Below are 24287 nucleotides of genomic sequence, written 5' to 3'. Positions count from 1 at the left end.
GGGACGATTGCCTGTCACTGGATTGTCTGGACATGCAATAGAGATCCTTGTATTTTAAGGGAATGCTGTCATTAGGCTGATGGTATAACTTCAGCAGGATATGATTTTTCCCACTAAACGACCTTATCAACTGTATGCCAAATAACATGAAACATGAATATTATGCGAAATAAAGTTACTCTCATTTTTCTTTTATCCGTAAACCATGTGTGTCCTGTATATAAGACATCAACACCAGAGAACGAGTCATCCGAAAGATGACATATCCCCCCGACAGCTGTCTGTAAAGTAACCACTAGTAAATGTGCAATTCTCTATGTAATGAATCAATAGTTGAATGTTCTTTAAGAAGCATACATTGTTTACCCACTGAATGGTTTTCGAATTCTGGCCCTGAATGGTTTTCGAATTCTGGCCCCGAAACGAACCCGTTCCCCAATGGAGTCTTGGTCCAACTTCTTTCGATAAAAATTGTAAAAAATAAAAATTCGTAAAAAAAATTTTATCAAGAGGCACCACTTCAGTATGTGCCCCAACCCCAACCCCAACCCCAATTGAGTCTATGTCCAACTTCATTCCATAAAAATTTAAAAAAATAAAAATCAGAAAAATCCCAAAATAACAAAAGGCACCACTTCAGTATGTGCCTGATAGATTTGCCAGGTTTCGATCAAATACACTTAATGGTTTTCAAATTCTGCCCCGGAAACGAACCCCATCCCCAATTGAGTCTATGTCCAACTTCATTCCATATAAATTAAAAAAAATTAAAATTAGAAAAATCCTAAAATATCAAAAGGCACCACTTCAGTATGTGCCTGATAGATTTGCCAAGTTTCGATCAAATACACTGAATGGTTTTGGAATTCTGCCCCGGGAAAGGAAATGATTACGGACGGACAGACAGACTGGCTGATCGCTATATCCCCCCTCATTATATGCCAGGGGGATAATAACCAGTCTGGATTATCAAACGAAACAAATTCCAATGAGCATAAAACGCCAAATAGCAGTGGAAGTTATCTGAGTGGATCAGTGAAACTCAGGACACCTATAGGACGCACCTCGGTTAGGCACACAGCAGCTCCTTGGACCAGCCGACCAAGTGTTCGACCTTGTCCTGAATATTGGGCTTCTTGTCTAGGGCTGCAGTCAGTAATATTCCACCTATATCAAGGCAGCTTGACGCTATTCAAGTCAGGGCCAGACAACCAGTGATTAATATAATTAACAATGATGTAGGTGTGTGATGACATGCCATCCACCACCTGCCCTGACCACCTTGTTCTCGACAGGCAAAGGTTGCTGGGGTTACAAGTATGACCCCTAGGCAGCTACATATACAATCATTCACAAGTATATTCTTACATCATAAGTTGTCAACCAATCTCGAGGGGTATATGGTGTGATGTACCTTGTGTGTGAGCCTATAGAACATGTATAGGCTCACACACCATATGCCCCAAGTGATGTCTCACCAACATTCATTCATACAGAGCCGGAATATATGTCTGAAGTTGCACTGAGAAAAACACTTTGATTCAGACATTTTGACGGCTAGCAGACGATGCAAATGAACCGAGTTATCTCGATTGCAATGACTGATGCTGATGTCAATCACTGGATTGTCTGGGCCAGCAGTTATCTGCAGCAAAGTCATCCAGCGTGACCAGTCAATCCAGTGTAATCACCCTCTCAAGAGATTATCTATATTCAGAGCTGAGAATGGATATATTGCTTTTCAACTGGAATCTCTGTGCAATGGAGTGTGGTCCATAATTTGGGGGTGTTTATGGGGGAAGCCATCAGATTGATGGTCACTAAAATTCGTGGAGATTTGTGGATCTGCGGGGGATTCTCATCCCTGGATATTGGTGTGTGAGATTGGCCATGCGTACCAAACAACATTCTCTTTACAAATATAGTATTTATTCAATAAGTACTGTTCTCGTGTATCATACATTCATTCCTTGACAAACAGTCCTGTGGCAATGAGATCCAACTAAACATGTACAACATACGAAGGAAGCAGCTCTGAATGAAAGTTGTGATTGCCATAAGTTGGTGGACCATCCAGGAGAAACAATTAGGATGGCTTTATTTCTGTCTATACTGACACACAACGAAAACACATAATCAATTTCTAAATCCTGTGTGTTTGTGGTCAAGTCCATCTTGAAAAGCATCGAATGAGATTCGAACCTGTACAACGACATTGTTGTCTTTGATTATCTCATGCCAAAATACACAGAATTTGTGGCCATTTATGCTAAATCTTACCGATGAATATGCATTTTCATAAGTGTTTCAGTACATATCTCTAAATAGTTGTACCCACCCCAAACACATAACACACACAATACAAGCACATGGTGAAAATATTCAGTGTTTCACGGTGCCATGCTTATGTTCATGGCAACAATCATACATAAGAATTGATCTGATTGATCCCCCAAATATTACCAGTTTCATCAAACAGAATTCTTTTAGTCCTATCATGGATTGACATATGGATAGACAGATGGATGGATGGATGGATGGATGGATGGATGGATGGATGAACTATGTGTGAGGTAACTGGGAGGTGAAAGCCTGCTGGGATAGGCTAAAGCTTCCTATTGGGTTCATCTGTTGAAGTATGCGTCCTGTAGGTCAGTTCCTGCTGCCACCAGTCCACACACCAGGAAGCTTCAACATCCGTGTGCAGAGACTGTTCATATTCTGAATGGCATCACATCCCCAATAGATAACACCTGTTGGAGTCCAATGATGTGTGGACACTCCTGCATCAGTTGCTGGTGAGACTACACCAGTGAGAGGTCCCGAGATGCAGCCCAAGATGCAGACTGAGATGCAACCTACTCCTCATCCTCCTCCGACTTGGACCACACATCAGGCGACATGCACATTGTGATGACAAAGATAGCCAGGAAAACGGCTGTGGCATACATAGCTGTGAACTCATGGTTCGTCTTGGACTGCAGCACAAATCCAATGTACCTGAAACATGATGATAGTTGATGTACAATGTACCTGAAACATGACAGTAGTTGATAAACAATGTACCTGAAACATGACAATAGTTGATGTACAATGTACCTGAAACATGACAGTAGTTGATAAACAATGCACCTGAAACATGACAATAGTTGATGTACAATGTACCTGAAACATGACAGTAGTTGATGTACAATGTACCTGAAACATGACAGTAGTTGATGTACAATGTACCTGAAACATGACAGTAGTTGATAAACAATGCACCTGAAACATGACAGTAGTTGATGTACAATGTACCTGAAACATGATAGAAGTTGACATACAGTGTACCTGAAACATGACAGTAGTTGATGTACAATGTACCTGAAACATGATAGAAGTTGACATACAGTGTACCTGAAACATGACAGTAGTTGATGTATAATGTACCTGAAACATGACAGTAGTTGATGTACAATGTACCTGAAACATGACTAGTTGATAAACAGTGTACCTGAAACATGACGATATAAATATATATACGCAGTTGGTTAAAAAGTACACAAGTCTAACGTAATCAATTCATTATTCTGTTACTACATACCCCATCTTACAGGTGAGAACTACATCATTAAGACCATCATTGTTGAAGTCCCCCACAAAGAGCGGTGCTGTCGGGGGTGCTGGGATAGAGTGTTGCGCCAACACGTGGCCCTCCTTCAGGTCCACCACACCGATGCCATTGAACCCAGCCACCGCCAGTGTATCCTGCAAGTGAGGACATCACTACAACAACCAAGTACACAACAGAACCTACAGATGGATTCAACTCATGATGGTCATTCAAACAACACAATTCCTCATGGATAGACAGACACTATGTATTAAAGCAAACAAGTTCCTAACTGAATAAGAAGTTGCAGCTTTGGCCATAATACATTCATTGATAGATTATCATCCCAACCCAACTCACGACTCAACCCCCGTCAACGACTAAAAGTAAAGGTCAATTGAGATAAATTCATAAACGTACGAGTATATGTTGGGGAGGGAAAACAAAAATAGGTTTGACACAGACACATCCCAATGTTACTGTTAAAATCAATGTTTATTTGTTATCTTTATTATTTCAGTCATCTATTGTTCATACCAAGGTGTCCATTTTTCTACTTGATGACTTTAATAGAAAATAAAAAAGAAAACATGTCGGATTTGAGCCACAATTACTAGCAGATCCTGGCACTACTGAGGGATACCACTCTGTACAGAAGATATACAACAATATTAAAAGTGTCACATCTAATTTGCAATGGCCTTACCTTATGTCCGAAGACTTTCACCAACTTAGGCTTAACCCCCGTCAATGACTAACATTTAACGTAAAAGTGTCACATCTGATTTGCAATGGCCTTGGTACCTTGCACAACAAGAACGTGTCCAAGACCTACCTTGTGTCCGAAGACTTTCACAGACATTGGTACCTTGCTCAACAAGAACGTGTCCAAGACCTACCTTGTGTCCGAAGACTTTCACAGACATTGGTACCTTGCTCAACAAGAAGGTGTCGAAGACTTACCTTGTGTCCGAAGACTTTCATCGACATTGGCACCTTGCACAACAAGAAGGTGTCGACGACTTACCTTGTGTCCGAAGACTTTCATCGACATTGGCACCTTGCACAACAAGAAGGTGTCGACGACTTACCTTGTGTTCGAAGACTTTCATCGACATTGGCACCTTGCACAACAAGAAGGTGTCGAAGACTTACCTTGTGTCCGAAGACTTTCATCGACATTGGCACCTTGCACAACAAGAAGGTGTCGAAGACTTACCTTGTGTCCGAAGACTTTCATCGACATTGGCACCTTGCACAACAAGAAGGTGTCGACGACTTACCTTGTGTCCGAAGACTTTCATCGACATTGGCACCTTGCACAACAAGAAGGTGTCGACGACTTACCTTGTGTCCGAAGACTTTCATCGACATTGGCACCTTGCACAACAAGAAGGTGTCGACGACTTACCTTGTGTCCGAAGACTTTCATCGACATTGGCACTCTGCTGGGCACAAAGGAATCGAAGACTTACCTTGTGTCCGAAGACTTTCATCGACATTGGCACCTTGCCCAACAAGAAGGTGTTGACGACTTACCTTGTGTCCGAAGACTTTCATCGACATTGGCACCTTGCCCAACAAGAAGGTGTCGACGACTTACCTTGTGTCCGAAGACTTTCATCGACATTGGCACTCTGCTGGGCACAAAGGAATCGAAGAACTCCTTGGTGCTCGCCTGTTGTCTCTTCCTGTCTTTCCTCACTGCAGCAGCCAGGGTCGACCATGTTGCGATGGTTTGTGCCTAGCAGAAGAAATAGTGTTTAGGCCATGTTGCATAATGTGGGATATTGCCTGAGTATTTGTACTGCTGTTAGGACTAATGTCACAAAAAATATATACCGTATTTTCTTGAGTATAGTGCGCACCCGTGTATAATGGGTATATACAGTAGGAGGCTTCAGTGGTGATTATGCACAAACAATGGGTACAAAGTGTACCTGTGAACTGTGTGGGTACAAAGTGTTCCTGTGAACTGTGTGGGTACAGAGTGTACCTGTGAACTGTGTGGGTACAAAGTGTACCTGTGAACTGTGTGGGTACAAAGTGTACCTGTGAACTGTGTGGGTACAGAGTGTACCTGTGAACTGTGTGGGTACAGAGTGTATCTGTGAACTGTGTGGGTACAAAGTGTACCTGTGAACTGTGTGGGTACAAAGTGTACCTGTGAACTGTGTGGGTACAAAGTGTACCTGTGAACTGTGTGGGTACAGAGTGTACCTGTGAACTGTGTGGGTACAGAGTGTATCTGTGAACTGTGTGGGTACAAAGTGTACCTGTGAACTGTGTGGGTACAAAGTGTACCTGTGAACTGTGTGGGTACAGAGTGTATCTGTGAACTGTGTGGGTACAAAGTGTACCTGTGAACTGAGAGGGTACAAAGTGTACCTGTGAACTGAGAGGGTACAAAGTGTACCTGTGAACTGTGTGGGTACAAAGTGTACCTGTGAACTGTGTGGGTACAAAGTGTACCTGTGAACTGTGTGGGTACAAAGTGTACCTGTGAACTGTGTGGGTACAGAGTGTACCTGTGAACTGTGTGGGTACAAAGTGTACCTGTGAACTGTGTGGGTACAAAGTGTACCTGTGAACTGTGTGGGTACAGAGTGTACCTGTGAACTGTGTGGGTACAGAGTGTACCTGTGAACTGTGTGGGTACAGAGTGTACCTGTGAACTGTGTGGGTAGAAAGTGTACCTGTGAACTGTGTGGGTACAGAGTGTACCTGTGAATTGTGTGGGTACAAAGTGTACCTGTGAACTGAGAGGGTACAAAGTGTACCTGTGAACTGAGAGGGTACAAAGTGTACCTGTGAACTGTGTGGGTACAAAGTGTACCTGTGAACTGTGTGGGTACAGAGTGTACCTGTGAACTGAGTGGGTACAAAGTGTACCTGTGAACTGTGTGGGTACAAAGTGTACCTGTGAACTGAGTGGGTACAAAGTGTACCTGTGAACTGTGTGGGTACAGAGTGTACCTGTGAACTGTGTGGGTACAAAGTGTACCTGTGAACTGAGAGGGTACAAAGTGTACCTGTGAACTGTGTGGGTACAAAGTGTACCTGTGAACTGTGTGGGTACAAAGTGTACCTGTGAACTGAGTGGGTACAAAGTGTATCTGTGAACTGTGTGGGTACAAAGTGTACCTGTAAACTGAGTGGGTACAAAGTGTACCTGTGAACTGAGTGGGTACAAAGTGTACCTGTGAACTGAGAGGGTACAAAGTGTACCTGTGAACTGAGTGGGTACAAAGTGTATCTGTGAACTGTGTGGGTACAAAGTGTACCTGTGAACTGTGTGGGTACAGAGTGTACCTGTGAACTGAGTGGGTACAAAGTGTACCTGTGAACTGTGTGGGTACAAAGTGTACCTGTGAACTGTGTGGGTACAAAGTGTACCTGTGAACTGTGTGGGTACAAAGTGTACCTGTGAATTGTGTGGGTACAAAGTGTACCTGTGAACTGTGTGGGTACAAAGTGTACCTGTGAACTGTGTGGGTACAGAGTGTACCTGTGAACTGAGTGGGTACAAAGTGTACCTGTGAACTGTGTGGGTACAAAGTGTACCTGTGAACTGAGTGGGTACAAACTGTACCTGTGAACTGTGTGGGTACAAAGTGTACCTGTGAACTGAGTGGGTACAAAGTGTACCTGTGAACTGAGTGGGTACAAAGTGTACCTGTGAACTGTGTGGGTACAAAGTGTACCTGTTGAAATGAAAGGCCTGAACCTGGTTTAAGTGTGAAGAGCCAATATTTGATCCACTTGACTGCATCATCCACCATGCCACAAAATATACAATAAGAATCGAAAAGGAGCTTTCATAGTCTTAGTCATGTGATACAATTATCATAGAACAGCCTAATCTCTAAACAGAACTTTAGCATCAAACTAAATCAAGGGTGAAAATGATGGGACCAGATATCCGATACAAAGCACTGTCTTCCTACCTGCCAGTGAATGTTTCCCTCCACATCAAAGGAAGACACCCTGCCCAAGCTGGTGACTGACACAATGTCAAATCGGGAGTCAAATGACAAGTGACGGCCAAGTAGATGCGAGATTATTCCCTTCTTCTTGGCGACACTTAAAAGATAGACTATATGTTAGTAAATATATAGAAAACAAATAAACACATAGTATGTAAAATACATAGTGTACATAATTGGGGTTTAATTGATGCATTAATGTACTGAAAATAATGACCCTCCCATAAAGCTTGAACAGATTTTTCTTGACCCACACTGAATAGACAAAATGCTAAAGCACTTAATATTTTATTAGAAAATCTCAATGTTTAATTCATGACCCTCAACAAAAGGGTATTTTTTTTTAGGACTCTCCATATATTTTGGTGACTGTCCTCCCTGAAAACAATGTTCCAGTGACCTACTTCTGAGTGATGTATGGTGGCAGTTTCTTGTAGAAATCCTCCTCCAGTGCCCACGACCGTGTCCACACCATCCGCTTGGAGATGCAGACAGCCAGCTGATCCAGCTTCTCTTTGATGGGCTGCTGGCGCCAGATCTCCAAGTAACACACAGTGTGGTCCTTGTACTGTCCCCACGTTATCCGCTCAGGCTCCCAGTCCCCATCCACGTCCATGTAGATGGAAGAGTCTGGCAGGAACTCCATTCTTGTCATCGGGCGACCTTTGTGTACATAGATATGAGGTCACTGTCTTGTGTGTACCGGTATACACAAACAGACATGATGTCACTGCTTTGTGTGTATACATACAAACATGATGTCACTGCTTTGTGTGTATACATACAAACATGATGTTGCTGTTTTGTGTGAACACATACAGACATGATGTCACAGATTTGTGTGTACACATAGAGACATGATGTCACTGCTTTGTGTGTATACAAAGGGACATGATGTCACCGTTTTATGTGAACACATTCAGACATCATGTCACTGCTTTGTGTGTATACAACGGGACATGATGTCACTGTTTTGTGTACATATAGGCATGATGTCACTGTCTTGTGGGAACACATACAGACATGATGTCACTGCTTTGTGTGTATACAAACAGACATGATGTCACTGCTTTGTGTGTACACATACAAACATGATGTCACTGTTTTGTGTATACACAAGCAGGCATGATGTCACTGTTTTGTGGGAACACATACAGACATGATGTCGCTGTTTTGTGTGTATACAAACAGACATGATGTCACTGCTTTGTGTGTACACATACAAACATGATGTCACTGTTTTGTGTATACACAAGCAGGCATGATGTCACTGTTTTGTGGGAACACATACAGACATGATGCCGCTGTTTTGTGTGTATACAAACGGACATGATGTCACCGTTTTGTGGGAACACATTCAGACATGTCACTGCTTTGTGTGTACATATAGGCATGATGTCACTGTTTTGTGTGAACACATACAGACATGATGTCACAGATTTGTGTGTGCACATGGAGATGATGTCACTGTTCTGTGTGTACACATATAGCCAGTCACTGCTTTGTGTGTACACATGGACATGATGTCACTGTTTTGTGGATACACATACAGACATTATGTCACTGTTTTGGGGGTACATATACAGACATGATGTCACTGTTTTGTGTGAACACATACAGACATGATGTCACAGATTTGTGTGTGCACATGGAGATGATGTCACTGTTCTGTGTGTACACATATAGCCAGTCACTGCTTTGTGTGTACACATGGACATGATGTCACTGTTTTGTGGATACACATACAGACATTATGTCACTGTTTTGGGGGTACATATACAGACATGATGTCACTGTTTTGTGGGTACACATACAGACACATGATGTCACTGCTTTGTGTGTCCACATACAGACATGATGTCACTGTTTTGGGGGTACATATTCTGACATGATGTCACTGTTTTGTGGGTACACATACAGACATTATGTCACTGCTTTGTGTGTCCACATACAGACATGATGTCACTGCTTGGTGTTTACACATAGAGAAATGATGTCACCGCTTTGTGTGTAGACATACATATATGATGTCACTGTTTTGTGGGTCCACATACAGACATGATGTCACTGCTTTGTGTGTACATGATGACATGATGTCACTGGTTTGTGTGTAGACATATATAGATGATGTCACTGTTTTGTGGGTCCACATACAGACATGTCACTGCTTTGTGTGTACTCATACAGGCATGATGTCACTGCTTTGTGTGTACTCATACAGATATATTGTCACTGTTTTGTGAGTACATATACAGACATGATGTCACTGCTTTGTGTGTACACATACAGACATGATGTCACTGTTTTGTGGGTACACATACAGACATGATGTCACTGCTTTTTGTGTCCACATACAGACATGATGTCACTGCTTTGTGGGTACACATACAGACATGATGTCACTGTTTTGTGGGTACACACACAGACATGATGTCACTGCTTTGTGTGTCCACATACAGACATGATGTCACTGCTTTGTGTGTACACATACAGACATGATGTCACTGTTGTGTGGGTACACATACAGACATGATGTCACTGCTTTGTGTGTACACATACAGACATGATGTCACTGTTGTGTGGGTACACATACAGACATGATGTCGCTGTTTTGTGTGTATACAAACAGACATGATGTCACTGCTTTGTGTGTACACATACAAACATGATGTCACTGTTTTGTGTGTACACATACAGACATGTTGTCACTGCTTTGTGTGTACACATACAGACATGATGTCACTGCTTTGTGTGTCCACATACAGACATGATGTCACTGTTGTGTGGGTACACATACAGACATGATGTAATGACTAAGGGATGAAACAGTGAATTGCATCAACTTAAACAACTGAGCTATTCAGGACCTCAGAGACATTTGGCCATATTGTTTTCTATCAATGACAACAATGTTTCTATGGGAATACTATGTCAATAAAAGGTTGTGATCCTGTGTAAGATCATAGCACACAGTCACATCAGGTGCTACAAAATACTAATCACTTGTATAACCAAATGAATATTTGGGGCATCTATTGAAAAAGTCTTGTTTAGAATATTTCTCATTAACTTGATAGTTCAGAAAAAGATGAGAGAAAGAAGGAGACAAATGGTCCATATTGGCAATCACAGTTGATAAAGGTGTTCGTGTGCAGTGGCCTGCACATTGTCATGCCATCAAGTCACTGAATCTGCCCACCCGATCAATTTAGTTGCCTCTTACATCAAGCACAGGTGGCTGAGGATTCCCCTGGGTGAGAGGGTTTAATGTGTGAAGGACAGGACATTCTCTTATCTTTATGGCCTTAGACATGAAGGAAGTGATACAAATGGCTGTAATACATTGGAGAGTTTGCTGCAAAATAAAGGGTTGATTGTGTGATCCTATCAGTCGTTTTGCAGAGGTATTCTTCAGCTGCCTGTCAATATTCCATCAATGTCGCAGTGGGGAACACAAACCAGGTGCTCAGATTGTGTGGGGAGTCAAACCCAGGTCCTCATCACAATTAGCTAACACTTTCACCACAAGGCTACCAACAGGCTCTTAACCTTACAGTATCAAAAGCCATGCACAGATGTTCTGTAAACGTACCCGAGAGCAGATTGAGTACTTCTACTCCAGTGTCCCGATGGATGACGACAGCATTGGGATTGTCGACATGTTCGTCATCACTGTGAGGTCTCAGGCCACCATAGGCATACCCAACAATGTGCTCTGGCTTGAGAGCCGTGGACTCAAAGGGCTCCTGATCCTCAGCCTCATCATCAGTCTCCGGAACAGGAGCCTCTTTCTGAAAGCGAGCCAGTTTGAACTTGGTGTCCGCCAAGCTTGTCCACATATGTGGCTGAAATGGATCAAAAAGGAGATTATTTTCAAGTCTTAAGTCACTGATTGGTGCAGATATGTGAAGGGAAACCATGGCAGATTTACACAGTGAAGGGAAACCATGGCAGATTTACATAGTGAAGGGAAACCAGTACAGATTTACACAGTGAAGGGAAACTATGGCAGATTTACATAGTGAAGGTAAACCATTGCAGATTTACAGTGAAGGGAAACTATGGCAGATTTACATAGTGAAGGGAAACCATTGCAGATTTACAGTGAAGGGAAACTATGGCAGATTTTCACAGTGAAGGGAAACCAGTGCAGATTTACACAGTGAAGGGAAACTATGGCAGATTTACATAGTGAAGGGAAACCATGGCAGATTTACATAGTGAAGGGAAACCATTGCAGATTTACACAGTGAAGGGAAACTATGGCAGATTTACATAGTGAAGGGAAACCATGGCAGATTTACATAGTGAAGGGAAACCATGGCAGATTTACACAGTGAAGGGAAACCATGGCTGATTTACACAGTGAAGAAAAACCATGGCAGATTTACATAGTGAAGGGAAACAATGGCAGACTTACATAGTGAAGGGAAACCATGGCAGATTTACACAGTGAAGGGAAACCACGGCAGATTTACATAGTGAAGGGAAACCATGGCAGATTTACATAGTGAAGGGAAACTATGGCAGATTTACATAGTGAAGGGAAACAATGGCAGATTTACATAGTGAAGGGAAATCATGGCAGATTTACACAGTGAAGGGAAATCATGGCAGATTAACATAGTGAAGGGAAACTATGGCATATTTACAGAGTGAAGGGAAACTATGGCATATTTACAGAGTGAAGGGAAACCACGGCAGATTTACATAGTGAAGGGAAACCATGGCAGATTTACATAGTGAAGGGAAACTATGGCAGATTTACATAGTGAAGGGAAACCATGGCAGATTTACATAGTGAAGGGAAACTATGGCAGATTTACATAGTGAAGGGAAACTATGGCAGACTTACATAGTGAAGGGAAACCATGGCAGATTTACATAGTGAAGGGAAACTATGGCAGATTTACATAGTGAAGGGAAACCATGGCAGATTTACATAGTGAAGGGAAACTATGGCAGATTTACATAGTGAAGGGAAACCATGGCAGATTTACATAGTGAAGGGAAACTATGGCAGATTTACATAGTGAAGGGAAACTATGGCAGATTTACATAGTGAAGGGAAACTATGGCAGATTTACATAGTGAAGGGAAACTATGGCAGATTTACATAGTGAAGGGAAACTATGGCAGACTTACATAGTGAAGGGAAACCATGGCAGATTTACACAGTGAAGGGAAACCACGGCAGACTTACATAGTGAAGGGAAACCATGGCAGATTTACATAGTGAAGGGAAACTATGGCAGATTTACATAGTGAAGGGAAACCATGGCAGATTTACATAGTGAAGGGAAACTATGGCAGATTTACATAGTGAAGGGAAACCATGGCAGATTTACATAGTGAAGGGAAATCATGGCAGATTTACACAGTGAAGGGAAATCATGGCAGATTAACATAGTGAAGGGAAACTATGGCATATTTACAGAGTGAAGGGAAACTATGGCAGATTTACACAGTGAAGGGAAACCATGGCAGAGTTACACAGTGAAGGGAAACCATGGCAGGTTTACATAGTGAAGGTAAACCATGGCAGATTTACACAGTAAAGGGAAACCATGGCAGAGTTACATAGTGAAGGGAAACCATGGCAGATTTACACAGTGAAGGGAAACTATGGCAGAATTACATAGTGAAGGGAAACCATTGCAGATTTACACAGTGAAGGGAAACTATGGCAGAATTACATAGTGAAAGGAAACTATGGCAGATTTACATAGTGAAGGGAAACCATTGCAGATTTACACAGTGAAGGGAAACCATGGCAGATTTACACAGTGAAGGGAAACTATGGCAGATTTACACAGTGAAGGGAAACCATGGCAGGTTTACATAGTGAAGGGAAACCATGGCAGATTTACATAGTGAAGGGAAACTATGGCAGATTTACATAGTGAAGGGAAACCATTGCAGATTTACATAGTGAAGGGAAACTATGGCAGATTACACAGTGAAGGGAAACTATGGCAGATTTACATAGTGAAGGGAAACTATTGCAGATTTACACAGTGAAGGGAAACCATTGCAGATTTACAGTGAAGGGAAACTATGGCAGATTTTCACAGTGAAGGGAAACCAGTGCAGATTTACACAGTGAAGGGGAGCTATGGCAGATTTACACAGTGAAGGGAAACCATGGCAGATTTACATAGTGAAGGGAAACCATTGCAGATTTACATAGTGAAGGGAAACTATGGCAGATTTACATAGTGAAGGGAAACCATGGCAGATTTACACAGTGAAGGGAAACCATGGCAGATTTACACAGTGAAGGGAAACCATGGCTGATTTACACAGTGAAGAAAAACCATGGCAGATTTACATAGTGAAGGGAAACTATGGCAGACTTACACAGTGAAGGGAAACCATGGCAGATTTACACAGTGAAGGGAAACCATGGCAGATTTACATAGTGAAGGGAAACCATGGCAGATTTACACAGTGAAGGGAAACCATGGCTGATTTACACAGTGAAGAAAAACCATGGCAGATTTACATAGTGAAGGGAAACTATGGCAGACTTACATAGTGAAGGGAAACCATGGCAGATTTACACAGTGAAGGGAAACTATGGCAGATTTACATAGTGAAGGGAAACCATGGCAGATTTACACAGTGAAGGGAAACCATGGCAGAGTTACATAGTGAAGGGAAACCATGGCAGATTTACATAGTGAAGGGAAACCATGGCAGATTTACACAGTGAAGGGAAACTATGGCAGAATTACATATTGAAAGGAAACTTTGGCAGATTTACATAGTGAAGGGAAACCATTCCAGATTTACACAGTGAAGGGAAACCATGGCAGATTTACACAGTGAAGGGAAACTATGGCAGATTTAAACAGTGAAGGGAAACCATGGCAGGTTTACATAGTGAAGGGAAACCATGGCAGATTTACATAGTGAAGGGAAACTATGGCAGATTTACATAGTGAAGGGAAACCATGGCAGATTTACATAGTGAAGGGAAACTATGGCAGATTACACAGTGAAGGGAAACTATGGCAGATTTACATAGTGAAGGGAAACTATGGCAGATTTACACAGTGAAGGGAAACCATGGCAGGTTTACATAGTGAAGGTAAACCATGGCAGATTTACACAGTAAAGGGAAACCATGGCAGAGTTACATAGTGAAGGGAAACCATGGCAGATTTACACAGTGAAGGGAAACTATGGCAGATTTACATAGTGAAGGGAAACCATGGCAGATTTACACAGTGAAGGGAAACCATGGCAGATTTACATAGTGAAGGGAAACCATGGCAGAATTACATAGTGAAAGGAAACTTTGGCAGATTTACATAGTGAAGGGAAACCATTGCAGATTTACATAGTGAAGGGAAACCATGGCAGATTTACATAGTGAAGGGAAACCATGGCAGATTTACATAGTGAAGGGAAACCATGGCAGATTTACATAGTGAAGGGAAACCATGGCAGATTTACACAGTGAAGGGAAACTATGGCAGAATTACATAGTGAAAGGAAACTTTGGCAGATTTACATAGTGAAGGGAAACCATTGCAGATTTACACAGTGAAGGGAAACCATGGCAGATTTACACAGTGAAGGGAAACTATGGCAGATTTACACAGTGAAGGGAAACCATGGCAGGTTTACATAGTGAAGGGAAACCATGGCAGATTTACATAGTGAAGGGAAACTATGGCAGATTTACATAGTGAAGGGAAACCATTGGAGATTTACATAGTGAAGGGAAACTATGGCAGATTACACAGTGAAGGGAAACTATGGCAGATTTACATAGTGAAGGGAAACTATGGCAGATTTACACAGTGAAGGGAAACCATGGCAGGTTTACATAGTGAAGGGAAACTATGGCAGATTTACACAGTGAAGGGAAACCATGGCAGACTTACATAGTGAAGGGAAACCATGGCAGATTTACATAGTGAAGGGAAACTATGGCAGATTTACATAGTGAAGATTACATATAATCAACCTGTTTTTTTATCCACTCCATTTTTGCAATCAGCTTGGTTCACTGAAGACCTGTTCTACCCTGGAATCCCCATGGGGAGACAAGTATGGTGTATGGAGGACCTGTTCTACCCTGGAATCCCCTTGGGGAGACAAGCATGGTGTATTGGGGACCTGTTCTACCCTGGAATCCCCATGGGGAGACAAGTATGGTGTATGGAGGACCTGTTCTACCCTGGAATCCCCTTGGGGAGACAAGCATGGTGTATGGAAGACCTGTTCTACCCTGGAATCCCCATGGGGAGACAAGCATGGTGTATTGAAGACCTGTTCCACCCTGGAATCCCCATGGGGAGACAAGCATGGTGTATGGAGGACCTGTTCCACCCTGGAATCCCCATGGGGAGACAAGTATGGTGTATTGAGGACCTGTTCCACCCTGGAATCCCCATGGGAGACAAGCATGGTGTATTGGGGACCTGTTCTACCCTGGAATCCCCTTGGGGAGACAAGCATGGTGTATTGAAGACCTGTTCCACCCTGGAATCCCCATGGGGAGACAAGTATGGTGTATGGAGGACCTGTTCTACCCTGGAATCCCCAAGGGGAGACAAGTATGGTGTATGGAGGACCTGTTCTACCCTGGAATCCCCTTGGGGAGGCAAGTATGGTGTATTGAGGACCTGTTCCACCCTGGAATCCCCAAGGGGAGACAAGTATGGTGTATGGAGGACTTTTCTGCCCCAATGGCAATACCAGCAGCAGACTGGGTGAAGAGCAACTTACCAATAGAGATTTGATTTTGTCCTTATAGTACCTCCAGGGCACCTCTCCCTTGTGCAGTCTGTTCTTTCTAAGCCCCAGCTTCCAGTGGTGTTCCCCTCCATCCTCCTGCACAAAACAACATTGTATACCTTCCCAGTGTACAGAACACAACATTGTATACCTTCCCAGTGTACAGAACACAACATTGTATACCTTCCCAGTGTACAGAACACAACATTGTATATCTTCCCAGTGTACAGAACACAACATTGTATACCTTCCCAGTGTACAGAACATAACATTGTACACCTTCACAATGTATAGAACACAACATTGTATACCTTCCCAGTGTACAGAACACAACATTGTACACCTTTACACAGTACAGAACACAACAGTGTATACCTTCCCAGTGTATAGAACACAACATTGCACACCTTCACAATGTATAGAACACAACATTGTACACCTTCGCACAGTACACAACACTGCACACCTTCACACAGTACACAACACAACATTGTACACCTTCACAATCTATAGAACACATTGTTATTTATAATGTAAGGCATGTTGTGCTTTGAATCAGTGACTGGTCCCTAAGGCATGTTGTGCTTTGAATCAGTGAATGGTCCCTAAGCCATGTTGTGTTTGGAATCACTGACCGGTCCCTAAGGCATGTTAACGCTGTGATTTGAATCAATGACCGGTCCCTAAAGCATGTTGTGTTTTGAATCCATGATCAGTCCTTGAGGCATGTTGTGCTTTGAATCAGTGACCGGTCCCTATGGCATGTTGTATTTTGAATCAATGACCGGTCCCTAAGCATGTTGTGTTTTTAATCAGTGACCAGTCCTTGAGGCATGTTGTGCTTTGAATCAGTGACCAGTCCCTAAGGCATGTTGTGTTTTGAATCAGTGACCGGTCCCTAAGGCATGTTGTGTTTTGAATCAGTGACCGGTCCCTAAGGCATGTTGTGTTTTGAATCAGTGACCGGTCCCTTAGTCATGTTGTGTTTTGAATCAGTGACTGGTCCCTAAGGCATGTTATGTTTTGAATCAGTGACCGGTCCCTAAGGCATGTTGTGTTTTGAATCAGTGACCAGTCCCTAAGGCATGTTGTGTTTTGAATCAGTGACCGGTCCCTAAGCCATGTTGTGTTTTGAATCAGTGACCGGTCTTTAAGGCATGTATTTTGAATCAATGACCGGTTACTAAGCATGTTGTGTTTTTAATCAGTGACTGGTCCTTGAGGCATGTTGTGTTTTGAATCAGTGACCGGTCCTTGAGGCATGTTGTGCTTTGAATCAGTGATCGGTCCCTAAGCCATGTTGTGTTTTGAATCAGTGACCGGTCCCTAAGGCATGTTGTGTTTTGAATCAGTGACCAGTTCCTAAGGCATGTTGTGCTTTGAATCAGTGACCAGTCCCTAAGGAATGTTGTGCTTTGAATCAGTGAATGGTCCCTAAGCCACGTTGTGTTTGGAATCACTGACCGGTCCCTAAGGCATGTTGTGTTTTGAATCAGTGACCGGTCTTTGAGGCATGTTGTGCTTTGAATCAGTGACTGGTCCCTAAGGCAAGTTGTGTTTTGAATCAGTGACTGGTCCTTGAGGCATGTTGTGTTTTGAATCAGTGACCGGTCCCTAAGCCATGTTGTGTTTTGAATCAGTGACCGGTCCCTAAGGCAAGTTGTGTTTTGAATCAGTGACCTGTCCCTAAGCCATGTTGTGTTTTGAATCAGTGACCGGTCCCTAAGGCATGTATTTTGAATCAATGACCGGTTACTAAGCATGTTGTGTTTTTAATCAGTGACTGGTCCTTGAGGCATGTTGTGCTTTGAATCAGTGATCGGTCCTTGAGGCATGTTGTGTTTTGAATCAGTGATCGGTCCCTAAGCCATGTTGTGTTTTGAATCAGTGACCGGTCCCTAAGCCATGTTGTGTTTTGAATCAGTGACCAGTTCCTAAGGCATGTTGTGCTTTGAATCAGTGACCAGTCCCTAAGGAATGTTGTGCTTTGAATCAGTGAATGGTCCCTAAGCCATGTTGTGTTTGGAATCACTGACCGGTCCCTAAGGCATGTTGTGTTTTGAATCAGTGACCGGTCTTTGAGGCATGTTGTGCTTTGAATCAGTGAATGGTCCCTAAGCCATGTTGTGTTTGGAATCACTGACCGGTCCCTAAGGCAAGTTGTGTTTTGAATCAGTGACTGGTCCTTGAGGCATGTTGTGTTTTGAATCACTGACCGGTCCCTAAAGCATGTTGTGTTTTGAATCAGTGACCGGTCCCTAAGCCATGTTGTGTTTTGAATCAGTGACCGGTCCTTGAGGCAAGTTGTGTTTTGAATCAGTGACTGGTCCTTGAGGCATGTTGTGTTTTGAATCAGTGACTGGTCCCTAAGGCAAGTTGTGTTTTGAATCAGTGACTGGTCCTTGAGGCATGTTGTGTTTTGAATCAGTGACCGGTCTTTGAGGCAAGTTGTGCTTTGAATCAATGACTGGTCCCTAAGGCAAGTTGTGTTTTGAATCAGTGACCGGTCCCTAAGCCATGTTGTGTTTTGAATCAGTGACTGGTCCTTGAGGCATGTTGTGCTTTGAATCAGTGAATGGTCCCTAAGCCATGTTGTGTTTGGAATCACTGACCGGTCCCTAAGGCAAGTTGTGTTTTGAATCAGTGACTGGTCCTTGAGGCATGTTGTGTTTTGAATCACTGACCGGTCCCTAAGGCATGTTGTGTTTTGAATCAGTGACCGGTCCCTAAGCGCTGTTGTGTTTTGAATCAGTGACCGGTCCTTGAGGCAAGTTGTGTTTTGAATCAGTGACTGGTCCTTGAGGCATGTTGTGTTTTGAATCAGTGACTGGTCCCTAAGGCAAGTTGTGTTTTGAATCAGTGACTGGTCCTTGAGGCATGTTGTGTTTTGAATCAGTGACCGGTCTTTGAGGCATGTTGTGCTTTGAATCAATGACTGGTCCCTAAGGCAAGTTGTGTTTTGAATCAGTGACTGGTCCCTAAGGTATGTTGTGTTTTAACCTGATCATGCTTATCACCCACCTAATGTCACAAACCTGACAAAAACTTATAAGGAATTTGGAATAACACCACGACCATATGTCAGTAATTAAACCAAAGTCCAAGGTAGACATGAGATATGACGTACCTCTGGTCATTCAAAGAAACACCCATGTTCATTTCAGTCCATTATATTCTCATTCTTATTTCGCTAATGAACCTGTAAATGAGTGGTGAAGAAAGGTCCCACTCCATGAATCTCCTGAAGAGACTGACATCAAGGGAGATCTGACAATGCATGTACATGTATGCTGTTCAGTGTCTACAAGTAGATTTTATGGGTGCTTGAATGTGACTGAACCACTAGTGCACACTATATTTTTGAAGCAGACGCAGAAGGAAAATAAGGATGATAAAAAAGGAATTGACACACTTCTCTACATGAAGAGACATTTATGACAGGACAATTATACCATGTGCAAAAGTGCAACAAAATAAGTAAAAATATCTGTCATTTATCATCCCATATTACATGTGAACTTAAAAAATCACCAGCAATCTACTAATACTTATAATGATTTAGTGTCGTACAACAAGTTTACATTTTCTTCTGAACATAAAGATGGAAGGTGAGGGGCACAAGTCCCCGGTTTGTCCCGAAATGACATGAGTGGTCACGAGAGGCAGGCGTAGCTAACACAAATAATTTGTTATTAGAAACAAGGAATAAAGTGCTAGTGAGACAAGCAACATACACAAGCAGCACCGAACCTGACGTGAAGAGTTAAATGGCCGTGCCTTGATGTCCTGTCGCTGCTCGCCAAAATCTCCCGGTAGATGGCTCCATCGCAAAGACCCATTTCTACCACTGACAGCAAATGTTGAGAAATGCCCTCTGTCCAGTGATTCCTCCGTGTGGTTTCGGAAATGAGCCCTGGAGAAGAGTGAGTGAGTGAGTCAGTCAGTCAGTAAGTGAGCTTCATTTAATATCGCTTTGAACAGTATTTCAGTTAAAAACAACATGTCAGCTTGACGTGGGAGGAACACCAGAAGTGATGCAGGTCTTTGATGTTTATCACTTTGATGAAACCCACGACCCTGGGTTTGGGTATGAGTATTGGGCTATGTCCAATCAATGCCCATTGATATTAATATTATGAGCCAGTACAGACTGTGGTAAATATATTTGTAGTAAATGTCAGTGGCAACAAATGATTGAAGTGATAGTAAAATGTAGAGGGCTGCCGGCAGCAGTGAGTGGAAATTGGAGTTATCTGCCCCTGTTTGTTTCTGAACTTGACAGGCTTGATTGTTGAAGAGATTTGCAAGGCCTTTTTCTACCTGACTTGCATCTTATCCACTAGCCAAGTGCAGATTGGATACCTATTCGAAAACACTGTATTCCTGCCAGTTTCCAACTCTATTCTGGATTCAAGAACAGAGACAACATTGTTTCAAAACATTTATGCTACTTATTGCTGCTACAACTTATTTGATCTGCCTTTTTGATTTGTAAACCTAAAATTGTGCACTTGACTATAATTTGTTGATTAATTATTCATAGATCTTGTTGTTATTCACTGATTTCCCAATTTAGTTGTATGTGAACCGATTTCTTGGTTAACTCCAGCATTTCATTTTGGTCCCTTCGTAGCAATATTCAGTTCTCTGTCTACTGGTGCTGCTTATGAATTGACTCACTCGTCTTCCTCTGCTTGTAGATGTGACTTATGCAGCATGCTGCCTCCGATGATAACAAGTCCACCATCATTCTTCTTGACGGAGTGTGAGGTGACCAGGACATCCATAGCCTTCATGATATATGCTTCCTTCAGTGCCTCGGCCGGCATCAGCGATGTCCTCCACACCAACTCCAGCGCTGGGGTGAAGCACAGTACCTGCCAGTCGGCGGTGGCTATCACTATCACCTGCACAACAGGGGATTCTTAGCTTCGGTTTTATTTACACAAATTAGTGAGGTCTTTTGCTGTCAATCATTCATTGCTGAATAATACTTACTCTTACAGCAAACAGTGGCGTAGGAGAAATTAAATTAAAGTCAAATATAATTTATATGTTTGTTCTAATCTGAATCAATGGTCATAAAATTCATTTGAACATTCTACATTCTATTTGTTACAAAATCATCATAGTACATAACAATACATAATCATCATAGTACATAACAATACATAATCATCATAGTACATAACAATACATAATCATCATAGTACATAACAATACATAATCATCATAACAATACATAATCATATAGTCACTGTAACCATGGTGATATCACAGTCCACCAGTGAATCATGAATACTTTATGACTTCACCAGCTTACTTCCTGTGAAATGAGATCAGTGAAGATCTGGGGTAGAATAGGTTTCGTAATAGGCGACAAACGAATCGGGTGATCAGGCTTGCTGACTTGGTTGATGCAAGTCACCGTATCCCAAGTGTGTAGATCGATGCTCATGATATCAACAGTGGATTGTCTGGTCCAGACTCGATTATTTACAGACCGCCGTCATATAGCTGGAATATTGCTGAGTGCGGCGTAAAGTAACAAACAAGTCATACGTGAAAATGAATCATGACTTCATATTTCAGCTCTTAGTCTTACCTGAGATCTCACTTGCACCATTGACTGATATGGTTCAGTGAAGCCCGTCCTCATGACAACTGGGCGACTCACTACGTCTCCTTTAGCATTCAACAAAGGCAGAGTTACTTTATGCTTCACAATCACATGGGGTAACGTTTCTTCATCCTTGTCCTGCATCTCGGGCATAGCTAAGATCGTCAGTTTCATGTCACTTGTTATCAGCACTATCTCGTTTACACCATCACTTTCAAGGTCAGTGATGACAGGGGGAGGTAATCTATCCTCATCTGTTGGGTAGGCACCGTTAGCAAACTGCTGGCTCTCAACCCGTTTCCTCCACACTGGCTTCAGGTAATAGGTATCTCCAGCTCGAAACAAGTACACGATCACTGCACAGAGTCCCACAAAACACACATGGTTGAGGGAGAGTCTTCGGAACCTTGACTTCACAGATTCCATATCTATCTCAATCTGTCATGACACTTCATCTGACTCGCTCCTCACCAGACAGGGTTCATAACTGAACCTTCTAAAACAGAAGAAACACAGGACATTAGACAAGTTTTTGGACTAAAGTAAGGAGATGTGGATGATTTGCTCACATACGCCCTGAGTCGTCCCTCCTGAATGAGTCTTGACTGTAGAGGCAACAGACTGGCCTCTCGGAACAGCTCTGGGATCAATCTGTAGATCCCCAGGGACTGCTCACTCACCTTGTTATTGATACGTCTGTGCCAACCTAAAGCATGTTATGTTTTCACAATTAGTTGAGTTGCGTATAAGCTAAGTTGGATTATAGTTGGAGTAGAGGCCAATTTCTAATGTAAACTTGTTTTAACATCTCACAATTATTGGCGTTTGCAAGTTAATATCATACAAGTACAATGTAAGTTTAATATAATTTATTTGACCAAAGTAAAAAAAAAAATAAGGTGTCGTTTTGGCTATAACCCTGTGACACATGGGGTAGAACCATCCTGCCTGCTGGAGGAACATGAGTAAACAAACAGAACATACTGAAGCACTAGACCTACATCTAGGGTTGTTTATAGGGAGATTTGTTATGTATGACATTTTAATATGTGTCACATTATAAATGTGAGCAAAGGACACTCGCATTTTTCCCTTAAGTGTCATGCTCACATTTATTAATTTCAATAATTTACATCGGATATTCCACATAAGCAACTCACTCACTCACTCACTGGAGCTGTACAAAGTTCAAAGACTTCATACATTTGTTGATTTTTCCAATACATGCTGAGCCTTTGTTGGTAAATAATTGTTAATCAGCCATAAGTAGCTGAATCGGGTACCCAGGTGAATGCCTATGTATAAACATTGCAGGTTATCATTGAACTTGAAGACACACTGTCACACAGTCTCACAGAGTTCAAAAGAGCGATTTCTCTGCAAGCAAATTGCCATCTGAGATAACGATTTTTCGTCTTATGAGAAAAACACATAACCTTCGAAAGCAATTATTTTAATGTAAAGACGTGCGGCTTATACATACTAAAATCCTTAATCAACAAACCATGTGAGTATTCGTCGAATAGTTCTTCTGCTTGACTTCCGGGATGTAGACGTCACGCGAGATTGCGCGTGCATCTTCGCGATGTGCTAATCAAGGGAGACAACTCTTTGATAGCGTACATATAGCAGGATATACGAATGTGCGCAGTTTGCGTATTCAAAGACACGCCAAACACAAACTCTAAGTGTTGAATGGAATGACGAGTGTATCACGAGGCATTCCATTCAACAACTAACACTTGTATGTATGTGTACATTAATTCTCGCCAGTGATGACACCCCGACTTCTGCAAGAAGCTCGAATCCGATTTTCAATATGACCGCCGTGCACAGACACAAGATTGGAAAAGCTTACACTGAAATAACATGGGATGTTTTCGAAAAAAATAAATTGTCCACGAAACCTCTTGAAAGAAATAATTGTGCTTCACACTGTTCGAAAAAAGAAAGAATTGCCTGCCACAAAAATAACAATGTTAAAAGTCTTTAAACGAATTTCTGATTCCGGCTAAAAAACATATGTCTTAATTAATTTTTTCCTAACTGCAGCTGAAAAATATCTAATCTCGATACAATATCCCAGCCCCCAGCCCCCAGCCCCCAGCCCCCAGCGTCAGATGGTCGGTCCCTGATTGGATCATAGATACATATTAGGCTGGGATGTGTAACTCGGGTACCCTGGTCGGATGGGTACCGAGTAGGCCCCGGGTAGCCACAGGACTACCCGGACCCGTGGTTAGTATCGCGATACATTATATATTGAAAAAAACAATTCACAATCGGACATCTTGTACCTATCTCTTGAGACCTACATTGAGTCCCTTGGTAGGGTCGG

At 42.3% G+C, this 24287-nt stretch overlaps 1 protein-coding gene across 3 annotated transcripts; it reads right to left on the bottom strand.

Annotated features, from left to right (window-relative positions):
• Nucleotides 1-1912: 1912 nt before the first annotated feature.
• Nucleotides 1913-23555, bottom strand: LOC124138970. Of its 3 annotated transcripts, none has more exons than XM_048398879.1 (11): nucleotides 23454-23555; nucleotides 21935-22445; nucleotides 21010-21236; nucleotides 20080-20242; nucleotides 16321-16425; nucleotides 11171-11423; nucleotides 7983-8241; nucleotides 7540-7675; nucleotides 5196-5336; nucleotides 3584-3747; nucleotides 1913-3000 (listed from the first exon to the last, which is right to left on the bottom strand). In XM_048398879.1, exons 2-11 carry the CDS (start codon nucleotides 22373-22375, stop codon nucleotides 2859-2861), a joined length of 2031 nt encoding a protein of 676 aa, XP_048254836.1. In that variant the 5' UTR covers nucleotides 22376-22445; nucleotides 23454-23555; the 3' UTR covers nucleotides 1913-2858. The 3 variants fall into 3 exon arrangements, with proteins under 3 accessions (XP_048254836.1, XP_048254838.1, XP_048254837.1); XM_048398881.1 differs by having other exon boundaries at nucleotides 20107-20242; XM_048398880.1 differs by having other exon boundaries at nucleotides 23433-23496.
• Nucleotides 23556-24287: the final 732 nt, after the last annotated feature.

This window comes from Haliotis rufescens, unplaced genomic scaffold (genome assembly GCF_023055435.1).
Source record: "Haliotis rufescens isolate VD_foot unplaced genomic scaffold, xgHalRufe1.0.p SCAF_19, whole genome shotgun sequence".
Classification (NCBI taxonomy): Eukaryota; Metazoa; Mollusca; class Gastropoda; order Lepetellida; family Haliotidae; genus Haliotis; species Haliotis rufescens.
The sequence above is the reverse complement of the archived record's forward strand: the minus strand, read 5'-3'. Positions and strand labels throughout refer to the sequence as shown.

Excerpts from the sequence above, each read along its gene's own strand:
- LOC124138970 (XM_048398879.1), bottom strand. The coding sequence starts at position 22,375 with ATGGAATCTGTGAAGTCAAGGTTCCGAAGACTCTCCCTCAACCATGTG. Across the intron at positions 20,243-21,009 it reads CTACAAGCAGAGGAAGACGA|GGCTCATTTCCGAAACCACA; the intron begins GTGAGTCAATTC and ends ACTCTTCTCCAG. Across the intron at positions 7,676-7,982 it reads CCACCATACATCACTCAGAA|TGTCGCCAAGAAGAAGGGAA; the intron begins GTAGGTCACTGG and ends CTATCTTTTAAG.